This window comes from Coloeus monedula (assembly GCF_965178545.1).
Source record: "Coloeus monedula genome assembly, chromosome: 4".
Taxonomy (NCBI): domain Eukaryota; kingdom Metazoa; phylum Chordata; class Aves; order Passeriformes; family Corvidae; genus Coloeus; species Coloeus monedula.
Window position 1 is genome coordinate 17,492,895 of NC_138784.1, and position 13,351 is coordinate 17,506,245.

Consider the following 13,351-nt stretch of genomic DNA (forward strand, 5'->3'; position numbering starts at 1 on the left):
TACCAGGCTTTTGCCTTCCTTCTGTTTTTTAACAGGCTCAGGGCAGACAGAAGTGGGTGGGGAGAAGCTCCCAGCTGTTTGCAGCTCTGTCCTGCCTTGTTGTGAGCTCTTATCCTCTTTGTTGCTTTTTCCTTCTATGTCTGTTTAAAATACAAAGGCTGATAAGGTGAGGGCTGGCTCTTGCTTTGTGTTTGACCCTGCCTGCCAAACCCAGGGGACTTGCTTCCCGCTGGCATCTAATAATGTTTTTGTAATACAAGTAATTGTGAAGAAATTTCTCTCTTGTCACTTAATCATCTACAATTTGGGGTTCTCAGTGTATTGGGGACTGACTGACCATTCCACCATTGGTATGGCAAAGTCTGACAGGTCTGAAGACATTTTCAGGTTCTCTGTGTGGATAACACTGATATCTTCAGTGCTGGCTCAGGTTCTGGAGACTCGACCTTGTCCATCTTGTGGACACTGTTGAGAAGTCTCAGAAGTATTTCAAGTGAAAAATTCAGACAGAAGCCTACAGTTCCAGGTCAGCATTGGAAATGATGGCTTGATGTCCATACAGCTTTCATCACCATGGGTTGTCTTCTGCCTTTCCAATATGTGTCAGTGCAGGGTTTGCACTGGTTTTAGTAGCACATGAGAGTGCAAGTGGACTGGGGGATGTCAGTCTTAACTTGCACATGCTGTGAGCTATGTCCTCAGCTGTGAGGCTGTATGCATAATGCTTTCTGCCTGACATCAGTTTTCTTTTTGCCTTTTGCAGCACTTTTACAGGCAGTCGTATCTGGTGATCTACTGAAGGTAAGTACAGAGCACTGAATGTCCACTTATTCACAGTTTTTTGCTGGTCAGATATACTGTAAATTTTATCACACCTCTGCTCAAAACATAAATAGGTGGCTGTAGGGACTGCTGGCAAGGGCCATTTTACAGCCTTTCCAGGAAACCCTGAATATTAGGGGAACACATCATTTAGGTGAGGTGTGAAATTTGTGTGAATAGGATCTGGTGTTAGACAGCACCTTTTTGCCCAGGATTCAGAGCCCACTGCACAGAGCAATGTGCCAGTTGCTAACAGGGAAATTACTATACTGGCAGCATTGAACAGCAGGGTGGTTCTGACACAGCCTACCACACAAAAGGATATTTTGCACCAGTGAGGTTGGTGGCCAAGCCCCCAAGTGCTAGCTTTTTCAAAGTCTACGTAGGCAACCACCAGACCAGGTAGAACAAACCTCAGCTGGTTGTTCTATCACCTGATGGATGTCTCAAAACATGAAGTGCCTTGGTATAGTTGGTTTGGGAGAAAAAAACCACTCATGCAAAATTTTTTGTGCCCAATGACTGAAGTCCCGCATCAGAGAGCTATTCAGGCTGCATGTCTTAGTAGCCAAGTCAGGATCTGAGAACATGCCCTCAAATTTGGATGAGGACTGTGATTAATGATTGCAATTTTATCTGTGAGAAGCCAGCTTGGAGCCATTTGTAAAAATTACAGTGCTGTTAGGCCAACTTTTTGCCTGCAGGTGCCCCTTCTATACCACTGCCTCAGCACTTGTGTCTGCAGCATCTAGGGAGCAGTCCTTCAATCAGTCATAAAAATATTGTCTTCTTTCCACTTCTTGAAAACTTTTTGCCTGAGCTGGCTTTGATGGGGAAACTCCTTGCCCTTCCTCAGATGTGCTGCATCATAAATGAGTCCTCAGTGTTGTAATTCTCTCCTTTTTCTGCAGTGATCTGCACTGCAAATCCCACTCTCCCTCCCCCAAAGTTTGCAGCATTTCCGAGACCTGGCTGGTTGTAGTTCCCCCCTCATTCTTACCCCTCCTCTGCTTCCTCCTCGGCCAGCCCTGAACAGGGGGCACAGTGAGAAAGGAGGTCCGTGACAGTCACCTCACCTCCTTGTGGAATTTTGAGTTGGAATTTTCTGATTTAGTCAGAAAATCTTCAGCTCCTGAGCTAAGGAAAAATTTGAGTCTTCAGTAAAGAAGCCAGAATTTTGTATCAAGTACATATATTTTAATATATCCCAGCAGTTTCACCAGATGTGGTTTGCAAGCATTGCTAGCAAACAATAAATCATCACCAGTAGAGTAGCAATGTCTCATTGTTTAGGAAATACAGACTGTTCTCTTTAACCCATATAATTGTCAATACTTCTGGTTTCAGATGTTTTATATTAGGGCCTAAAAGCTGGTTTTAAATTTATGTCTTATTTTCTTTTGTTTCAATTTGGTACTGACTTACAATTGGAACCAGTAAAGAATTTACTGACATACTTGTTTTTCTGCTCCTTCCCTCTTACCCTTCTGTATGTTTTTTTTTTCTCTCTCTCTCTTTTTTTTTTCCCCCCTCATCCAGTTCATAGAATGTTGTAAAAAAGGAGCCAATTTGTTAATCCAAGGACCTGATCACTGCTCCTTGTTGCACCATGCTGCCAAGACTGGGAATGGAGAGATTGTGAAATACATCCTGGAGCATGGTGAGTCACAGTGGGCAAATCCACAGGGAGCTATACTTCAGCCAAGTGTCAGTCGGGCAAAACCACACCGGGCAGCTGAAAGTGGCCTCACTCATCTGTGGTCTTCCTCAGTGAAATGTCCACCTGCAGTATGTGTGAGCAGGAGGCTGGGGATGGGGTAGCAGTGATAGTGATGGCTCCAGGTAAAGTGTGAAAAGAAGAATTAGAATGGCTTTTGAGGAGGATGATGTTTTCATGTTTGCATCAGCTGGGGGGCTGTGCAGACACAGTGTGAAGCTCTAGTTAGAACCGCTGGAACAGAAATCTTCTGAACTGTTTTTCAACTAGAGCGTATGTTGTAGAAAGCATCTAATCTCCATTAAAACATTTACAGCAGCGAAGAGCCCATACAACCACTGCTATTATTTCAGCATTTAGCAACACACTGGTCAGGAATCTGCTTAGTTATTTCTAGATGAATTCATCTAGCTTCCATACCAATCTTAGACTATTAAGTCTGTTAGATTCAAGACCACTCAATAGCAAAAACTTATGATCTGAATTTTGTATTTATAGACTGTGATCATGCCATTGCCCTTTTTTCCTTTTGACTCTTCTCTTCGTCGGTAGCAGGGATTGCAGGCTATGCAGCAATTTGTGTCTGAGGCAGTCACATTTAGGAGTTTCTGCCAGTTGCACCACTGTAACTTTGTTCTCTCACTGCTGGAAAGTGGCACAGTAATGTAGTCACTGCTCTGCACATAGAGCTGAAGTCACAGTTATCAGCCTCCTTGATTGTAGGAAAAGTTTTCTAGTTGTGACTCTTCTCTGACCTCACTTCAAAATATCAGTGGTTATTTTGGCTTCTGAATGTCAAAATATCAGCTACATTATTTAAGCAGCAGTGTTAGCACTGAACACAGAGGCTGCCCTTGGCAACTATGATGAGTGTTAGGTAATGCTCCAAGGCATTGCACAAATTGTGCAGAGAGAAGAAAAAAGCACAACTCGTAAGGAAGGAAGAAGTAACAATGCATCTCTTTGAGCTTGACTCCTAAGTTAGGTGTTGACATATAGGTGTCAGGTATATAGGTCCAAGTTCCTGTACTGTCAACAGCAATCTGTGTCTTAGTTCATTTGTTCTTGTGTGACAGAGACACTTGCAGTGGCAGATGGAAGTGAAGAGGGCATCCTTAATAGCAGCAGACTTCTGGCACGACTAACTCAGAGGAGATCCTAGTCAAGGTAGTCATTGGAGCCCAGAAAGTGATTTGGGCTTCAGTTACCTGTGTTCATTTAGATAAACATAAATGTCTAATGCCATTTGCCCTTGGATAGCCAGGACATTTGGTTGGGTCTACAAGATAACCCACAAGGCCCAGAGGAGGCCCAACCTGCACAGACAGTCAAAGCCCAAGCAAGCGTCTCTATCATTCCAAATGCATCCCAAGGCTGGTCTGTAGGTATATCAAATGACACAAAATATCTGTGTGTGGGCAACTGAACTGTGCCCCAAAATCTGACTGAGAGGGGCTGAATTGTTCTTTTACTTCTCTACGTATAGATACCTGCACATGGATAGACCAGTGCAGTTGGCCTTGTACCCAAATAATGGTTGGTTTTCTTACCAGTTCTAGCAAGCTTTACCAGTGCTGACTCAACTTCCTATTTAACTGCTCTGGATTATCTCATTAGTCACAGTGCACATATGTGCCACTGAATTCTGTAGACAGGCACAATTTTGTTTTATTTTCTTACTGCCCTGGTCTCTTTTCACACTGCACATGACCTGTGCCAATTCACTGTCATAGATGCTTTTCCAGGATTTTTATTAGACACATATACTTTAACTTAGTCACAGTCTGACCTAGTTACTGCTCTTTTGGTGAAGGTTTAAAGTGAAATAATTTAAACTGGTAAGAATGTAAGCAGGGAATCCATGGGAATTTTTGAAGTAGGTAGAGAAATGTGAGGGATTATGGACTGTTAGACAAAGACAAATCAGAAGCTTGAGCAAATGTCAGCTCAGTTAATCTCTCCCTTCTTTATCCCCAAGGATGGCAGGAAGCTTTTGCAGCTTTCCAGACATATGTCCTCTGGGCTTCTCCAAATGCATTGTTTGTTTAACATTCTCTGGGGATCAGGGAGTGCATGGGACAATGCTCTAATAGAGTCCTCCCCTCTTCTCCCACCAAGCAATTAATGAAACTAATTTCTACCCTGGGCACTTCTCAGCCACAAATGAGCTCTCTTGCTGAATCATCATCATCATAATGTCCTTCTTTTTCTTTGCATTCTCTGGCATTTGGCATCTTCTCAGCAATTATTACTGTATACAACCTGATCCAATGCTACTAACATCTAAGGGTTTCCCTGTGTGAAACTTCTTGTTTCTGCCGATATAAACCCATAAAAATTTCATAAAAATGAGTCTTCTGTTCTGGCAATTACCTCTGCCCAGTCACACTTCCTCTCTAGTTTATCAGCTTCCCATACATGGCTGGAGATAGTCAATGCTAACAGGAATTCCACCCTCAAGCACGCAGCACAGAAAATCTGTTATTAACCACACGGGGAAAAATTTCCTGAATATCTCTAAAAAACAACAGCAACAAAAGAAGACAAAACCCACTGCCCTGGGAACTTTAATTGTCTAGTTTGAAAAACAGTGGGGTGAATCCAATGTAGTGCAGGGGTGGCACCCATAAAACTAGAATTACAAAGGAAGGAAAATGATGTAGTGATGCTAAAGCTGTTCTTTGTGGAGATGGCTTTCTGCAAACATGCAGGGCACATTGATATGAAAGCTCATTCTCTGATCATGATCAAAATGATTTCAGATGTTAAGGGGAGGAAAATAACCTATCTTAAATTAGAAATAGCAGAGATGAGTCACACAGGGGGACTGCTGTGCAATGCCACCTGATAATTCACAGTGGTCCAGCACAAGCCTGGAATAGTAGCTGAAGCACCAATGTAGTAGGTGTCAGGATGTCTTTTCCTTTTAGTAGAAGGGTTAGCTTTAAAAACTTGTCTGTAGCTGAGGTAAGAAATGCTTAGCTAGAAACTGAAGGGCAAACTCAGTAGGTATCAGAATCACAGCTTTTTAGTGCTGCAGTCAGCAACTGCATCATGTCCTAATGCATGTACATTAGAGAAGAGTTAACTGTCTGCTTGAGTAACACAGGCAGAATTGAGGAAGGCTTAAGAACCTCTGTTAGAAAAAGGGCCTCCTAAATCATCTGTATTTGGTATCAAACTTGGATTGGAGTCTTTATCTGGAAGCTGTGAAAAATTTATAATTTATAAACATTATGCAAATAATTCCATTTGCTTTGTCTTGTCTTCTGTAGACATTCCAAAGACAAGCAAGAACTGTATAGTTCATCCAGGGTATTTTAATTTTAAACAGAAGAGAGGAAAGATGCTTACCCCTGCCTTAGGAGTTTGTGGTGGGAACTTCTGATGTAACAGATGGTATGTAGGGCATCCCATCCTAAACATTTCTGTGTCCTCAAACGTCAATGTCCTTGCTTCACTAGAAAGCATCCTCTGGTAAAAAAAAGATGATGCTTTCATTAATCTTAGCACTGCAAAGTCCAGAGTTAAGAGCCATCAGCGAATCCAGATTTGCATCCTGACCAGATTCAGAAGTTTCTAAGAAGGCTTTTGGAAAGCAAATTTTGTTGTGACAGAGATGTGTGTTGGGGACAAATTTGAATAGTCATCAGAAAGCAACACTGAATGAGAGTGAGTTTGTATGACACTTGTTAGTATGTCTAGATTTGCAGAGTGTTTTAGGGTAGTGGTCGTTTGTGAGGGCCCTAAGCAGAAAACAATTTAGTTTTTCTAGAAGACACAAGGTATAACATAGTCTATTTTAATTTCAAGTTTACCAGATTTTACAGCAACATGACAGACAGGTAGGAAGGAATGCTCCCATAACCTGACTGGCCTCTATACTACAGTGGAAATTCTGAGCTAAAAGACACTAGCAGAAAAAAAAACCACTGTTAATTTTCACATCAGGTAAAAAAGAAGAGGGTGGAGTTGGGGAAAGGCTAGAAATAGTTATGAATTTCCAGGTTATTGTTATTTTAAAAATACTCCCACTTCGAAGGTAAGGATGCACATGCAGTTTTGTTCCCCAGATAACAAGCTCAATCAGGTTATTAAACAAAGAGGATTTTGACAGATAAGCATCCAGAAATGTTGATAATATCTGACATTGCTGCTTAGAGTAAATACCCTTCTTCCCCAGTTCTGTGAAGGACTGACAGGACACGGGACTGGCAGGGGCTAATATCTGTGGGTCTCCTGTGGGTAGCTGTAACCACATCCATTGGAGAGGGCTATGCTGTGGGCCCAGAGGCCTTCCAAGAATGTGTAGTGCTGTATATTTTGGAAATGCCTCTGAAATATGGTCACTGAAAGTATTTTTTTTGTTGTAGTGAGCTCAGTGAAGGAGCAGCTGCTTTTGAGCGTCTCCTTCCCTTCCCTCCTCCCATACCCAGCTCAGGCTGCTTTGCCTTCTGAGAAACTGGAGAAGGGCTTTGGTGAAGCAAAAGAGGGCAAAAGGAGAGAAGGAAAAAAGTTAATAATTCTACACAGACAGTCTGTGGGCGATGTTAAGGAAAGAGAGTGATCTCAGCTGGGCTTCCCCTCGGTGCGTCATGCTTTTCAGCTCTTTTCATGCAAACTTCTCCCCCCACCCCGTCCCCCGTCCCCATCCTGCCATTCTTCAGCCCCCCAGTCTCTTTTTCCCTTTCTCTCTCTTTTTTTTTCCTCCCTCCACCTCTCCACACATTTCTATCTTTTGTTTTTATTTCCCCCCCTGCTGTTTTCCTTGATAGAAATCTCACTCATGCATTTCCCTTCCGGATTTCTATTGGGTTATTTTGTCCTCTTTCTCTCTGTGCCTTGGTCCCCTTTTCTTTCTCTGCCTCTTGTCCCAGAGTAAAACAGCCGCCTCCCCGCTGGGTCAGGATGACAGTGCTGTTAGCTTTCCCAGTGCCAGCCCTTCCCACATCTGTGCAGCTTTTGTCCCTGGGCAGAGGGGGATTTGGAATGGTCGGTTGGCAGCGCCAGGGAGACTGATATAAAAATGAGGTCCAAAAAAGAGGGGAAAGGGAATTAGGAGGAGGGCGTGAGATGGTTTAAGAGAAGCACAAGTGAAAATAAAATAAAGAAGTAAAGGGCACAGCTCAGGCTGTGAGTTGGGACATTTCAGCTTCAAAGATAGGCCAGAGAGAATGAAATTAATCAATCCTGGTACCACGTTGTGCAGCTAATTGTTAACCCCAGTATCTGGCCCTTATGTATGGCTCGGATGGAGTCAGGGCTCTCCCATGAAATGCTGAATTTGGGACAGTATCCAGGAGAGCACCCTTCTCACTTAGGTGGGATGTACTTGTCATCTCCTCAGGTCTGTACTCACAGACTGCCCTCACAGTCCTCAGCACTGAGCTCCTCTGTCCTAGCCCTGCTATTCCTTCCTCCTTCAGACCAGTTTTCCTTCACCCTTGGCTTCTCTCCAAACCTACTCTGCCCCAGCTTTCTTCTCCCCCTCAGGTCATATTCTTCCAACTACTCTCCATTTTACTACCTTTACTTAAATTTTAACATCTTTTTCCGCTTACCTGGGCAAGTAACTCTATGTCCCATAAACCCAGACCTGTCACCCTGTTCCACCTTGGCAATACAACCTTCCTTGCTCCATCCATGAACAGAAATAACAGGTGGCAGTGTCTTCTCTAACACACTGCAAGCAATTCCTGCTTACCTATCAATGGGATGTGGCATTGCAGGAAGCTATGGGGAATTACCTTTCTTTTCAAGAGAACATGATTTTCTCCTAGGAAATGTAAAGGACTCCTTTTCTTCATATGTGTTTTTTTAATTGTGTTTTTAGTCTCTCAGGCATTATCTTTTTTTTGCCTCAACAAGAAGCTCTGCTTATCACCCTTTATCCTTCTCCACGCTTCTGGGAGCTCGAGGGTAATGACTGATTCTTCTTTCAGACAGGCAGGAGAGAACACACCACTGCCAAGTGTGGAGATGAGGATGTGTGGTGGTAGAGCCAGGGTGCATTAAATAACTGGCAGTGGCTACTGAGTTTGGGGAACTGTCATGACAGGTATGCAGTGACACACAATGCCCTGTGCACTAAGGACTAAGCACCACCTTTTCTCGTGATGACAGAAGATGAAGTGAAGGAGCTTCCTGCAGCTCCAGCAGCCCCCAGTGATGCTCCATGTGTATATTGTAAAAGCAGGGAGGTAAAGACAGGCTGCTCTGATCTGTTTTGACACACACTCAGAGTGAAATGACTGTAGAGAGGTTGCGTGTAGGCCTTTGTAAGCAAGTAGTGTGAAATTCCTCAGTTCCAGGTGAGATTTGCTGTAAGCTCTTGAGGACTCTTGAATTTCAAAGTCACAGTGTGCTGAAGAGAAATATTCATGTGCAGGAAGGAAAAGTCTTGTAAAGTTTCCCTATTCCCCTTGCTGACTGCCCTATACCATCTAACACTACACTCCAGAGCAGTGAAGAGAAGAATAATATGACAGACTGCAAAGGAAAAGTTTTGTTGTTTTTTTTTTTCAAATGCTATCCAGATCCTAGCCTCTCCCATATCACTGTAATTCAGTGATGGAATTTGCTGCTATAAATATCTGCCTGTAGTGAATATCAAGGACAAAAGGACATTAACATAAATGCATTATTTTTTTTCCCACTTAACAAAAATCTCTTCTGTTTTTCTTAATGTTACTTTCCTGATCATTGCTAACCAGTAGAGTACAGGATTTGCATATCAATATAAAGACTGCTGGGAATATTCCACCCTGATCTACATTTTGTATAATGCTATTAAATGGACTAGCACAAGGATGTCATTCAGGATGGAATTTGGCTAATTTCAACTTTCTAATGACATTTTCCCTCTAATGCCAACAATAGATTTTAACTTGCAATATATCAGGGTTTCCAGTATATCAGAATTTTCAGTGTACTGTACTTATGTGAACCACTTAATTGAGCAAGGTAAAGAGTGAGAAAATAAACTCCATGAATATTCATTCCCAGTATAATTTAGAGGCTGCTACTCCCTGTTGCTGACACTCCAGCAGTGACTGTGCATTCAGAATTTTACTAGTGCAAGGGCTCACACAAGCAAATATTACACTGAAGTTTGACATATTGTTGCAGGCTGAGCTTTCACTTGGCTTCTTTTATGTATTTGTACTGGGAATCTTCTCCTGGTAGACATACTCTTTTAGTCATGCAGGCAAATGCAATATGACATACCTGACTATCTTTTGCAGGTCCATCTGAATTACTGGACATGGCAGACAGTGAAACGTAAGTACAACCTACTCTGTCCTTCACATTATGCGTGTTAGACTGGCAGACTCCTCTTGGCTTTCAAGTGCAAACTTTTAAATAGGAAAAAGATTTTAAAATGGCACAGCTCTTCGAAAAAACCAAACAGAAGTCCCCCTAAAAACCACATACCAACTACCTCATATGTGGCTTTCTTTCCTAAACCAAACACTTCTTGGATTTCACAGAGGACTTTCTCCCTATTGCTTCCCATGATTCCTCAATCCTTCTAGAGGAATAGAAGCCTTGCTTTGTGTTTTGATGTTTCTGGCCTCCATCAGGCCTCCTCCCTGATGTTTCAGGGACCAACCTGAAGAGTAAATTCCAGAAGTCAGGAAATTACTTTTCTTGACCTATACCTTTTTTCAGTCCCTTCTTGATTCATCCAGGGTTCTCTGCCTTAGCTCTCCCAAGTGACCAGGACCTGTGCAGTTGAAGTAGTTAAAACATCCATCAGCTCTGTTCTGACATTAAAAAAACCCAACCCAACCAACAAAAAAAATTACCTTCCTTTCCAATTCCCAACTGTTTTACATCTTGTATAATCAAAGTTTCACAAAAGTATGTAAGGGAAGCATGAATAATCCTGGAAAATATGTGTAATACATGTGAAATAAAAGCAGTCTTTCTGACAAGGATCAAGCCTACCATTTCTCATCCCACAGTGCCCTTGTCTGCTAACAGAGAAGACCTTTTGCACAAGGTGCATGTGGGAAGTCCAGAGATGACAGGGGCTGGATGGACTGCCCGGTCCTTTTCATCTAGGAGTGTAGCACAACCACATAAAGTGTTAGTGAGCATGGCTATGAGCTATGAACTTCCTTTTACAAAGGTTCCTCTACCTCTAACCCTTGAAAAGGGAAGGTTCAAGCTGTAACTGGCAGTATGAATTTGTCTTTGGTCCTCATGGGGAAATAGGATAGTATACCATTCTGATACTAGTTCTCATGCAGCAAGAGCATATTTATTACAAGGTTGCCTCTTAACATTTCAACTTCCCCTGTCGTGGATGAGGGCTGAAATTCCTCTATGCACTCTGTGTAGGTAGGTGCAAGATTTGTCCTACTACACATATTTCTTGTCATTTGTTATTTCACCGGTTATGTAATGGCCCTGCTTGTTGGATATTTGTATTAAAGACTCCTTTTCAACCCACTCAAAGCATACTTGAAAACATCCTCTTCTTCCTAGGCAAATCTAGATAGATTTCTTTACTCTCAGTACTACAGCCAGTTTCAGAATCCTGCCAGACTTAGCTCCAGTGTAAGTGAGAAGCTTTGCAACAAATGCACTCCCACTACCCAGTCTTCCCTTCTGAAAAGCTTGTGTTTAATCTTCCCCAGTAGCTCAGCAGTCCAGTGGTGGAAAACAAACACATAGCTCTTGCTCTCATACATCCAAGAGAGCAGGATATCAGAACCAGGGCAGCAAGTGCAGCAGTCATAGCTTTGATGGGCAGGATTTTTGCAGGATGACTGCAAGAATGAGGCTGAGGAAAAAAATTGCAGGAAGAAACAAACCCTGTTGCTGTTTTGCCTCCTGTGAAATAAGAAGGTGTCTGGTTTGCCTTTTCAGCAGTTAACAGAGCTGGTGGTTGGATGGGAATGTGACATTCAGTCCTCTGAATACATAAAATCTGTGCATGTTTCTTTCCCATCCCTCAGAAGTTCTTCGTCTGCTATTTGTGCATTGCAGGCTTTCCTACTGAGTCAAAGGATGTAGATGCTAAGGGAGAGAGTGCACAAGTCCACCTCTGCCAGCAAGAGGGAACCTCGCAGAAATGCAGCATCCTTCTGTGTCTATCCTCTGCACCTCATACTTCGTAAATGTACATTGGTGTGATGTGTCTCACTGCTGGTTTCTGTACTTTGGTCTAGGGGTGAGACAGCATTACATAAGGCAGCCTGCCAGCGCCACCGCGCCGTCTGCCAGCTCCTGGTGGATGCGGGAGCCTCTCTGAGAAAGACAGACTCCAAGGTAATGCAGCTCCATCAACTGCTATAAACCCCTGCAGCCAAGCGAGACCCATCAGCATCCGTCCCTGCTGTTTGCATGACTGAGGCTTCCTTGTGTGTGCCAAGGGCAGCTCCTTTTAAGCAAGCTATTTTTATAGGGAAAACTGTATTGATTTAAACAAGTACAAGAGACTTCAGTTCACTCCCCTACATGGGTCACTATCACCATAGTGAGAGCCTGGCCTCCAGCTATTTGGTGCACTGGGTGTGAATGAGACATCTCCATGGCACAGCAGTATCCTCCTCCTGTGTGGTCAAAAGAGAGGCCTGTGGGCAAGGACCACCTGCAGGAGCCTTGGTTTCTGATTGCACAGCATCAGTGAGGCTTGATTATTGTGGCTGACTTGCTTTGTGAGGAGGGCTAACTATCTTCTTTTGCCCTGGCTTGCCCCTATGCTCACTGATGTGACACTAACCACAGCACTCTCTTGGTGTAAACTTGACTGAGAAAGAAGTCTGGGAAAAATTAAATCCAAGGAATATTCCGTCATTGCAACAGTCTGATTGCTTAGGAACATGATCCAGAAGCTGCCTCTCTGGAGTTTCTGAGCACAAGCACCCTGTGGTCAGCAGCTGAGAGTGGGTTGGTTCTCTGGGCTTCAGATTCAGAAGCACCCTTGCTGCAGCCAGGCAATCAAAACTAATTCCTACCTTCTGGGGCTCTATGAGGTAGCCTATAGTGGGAAGAGAAATCATTTATGATTCTATGATTTGTTCAGATGATAGAATTGTATGTTGCAAAAAGCTTTCAAAAACAGATGAAATCCAGACAAGTGACTTCTGACTTGTTAATTGTCTTCTACCTAGAAATCATTTGTTGCTCTAAATATGTTAGCACAAGACCTTCTCTTCATGTTTCTTATTATAGGGTAAGACCCCTCGTGACAGGGCTCAGCAGGCTGGTGATCCGGATCTGGCCTCCTACCTGGAGAGTCGACAAAACTATCAAATGGTTTCCCACGAGGATCTAGAGACAGCAGTCTGATGTCTGAAAATGTCCAAGAGGATTCCTGGAAATCTCGAGACTGCACCTGAGGCACTCGGGCATCATGTGAAGAAGAAACTGATGCAATCACCGTGTCTCTCACTCTCGAGGAAAATACCTGAGGACATGCCACCAGTTTCTAAGGGCTACTGAGTCTTGCCACGGAACAGTTATGTTCCATAAGTTAGCCCATGATGGATGAGGTGGGACACTCAAAGGTCTGTGGAATCCATAGGCCACAAAAATTTACCTTTATTGCTTCCAGCAAGTAGCATGAACTTCTCCCATGTTCATCTGTACAATTTGTTTAAAAAAAAAAAAGGAAAGAGTAAAGAGGGTCTGGGGGAACAAAACTCCAAACTAACTGGGACATTAAGCCACCCAACCAGGCCCTCCTCCATCCTTACAGTTTCCTGAATTGCTTTTATTCTCCTGTTCCCCTCACTTCTCATCAGTTAAATATTACCTGTTATCTCTGTATTGTCTTCACCAATGGTCAGGCAGTAGCAA

At 43.1% G+C, this 13,351-nt stretch overlaps 1 protein-coding gene across 3 annotated transcripts in view; it reads left to right on the plus strand.

Moving 5' to 3' along the window:
- The window catches only part of DGKI (diacylglycerol kinase iota), a gene marked incomplete at both ends in the record, with an annotated part of 110,415 nt that extends 97,574 nt beyond the window's left edge, over positions 1–12,841 (plus strand). For all 3 annotated transcript variants that reach the window (XM_082279600.1, XM_082279599.1, XM_082279598.1), the window contains 5 exons: positions 764–801; positions 2,362–2,482; positions 9,784–9,820; positions 11,719–11,818; positions 12,725–12,841. In XM_082279600.1, coding sequence (XP_082135726.1) covers positions 764–801; positions 2,362–2,482; positions 9,784–9,820; positions 11,719–11,818; positions 12,725–12,841 — 413 coding nt within the window. The remainder of the gene's footprint in view (positions 1–763; positions 802–2,361; positions 2,483–9,783; positions 9,821–11,718; positions 11,819–12,724) is intronic.
- Between the last annotated feature and the right edge of the window lie 510 nt (positions 12,842–13,351).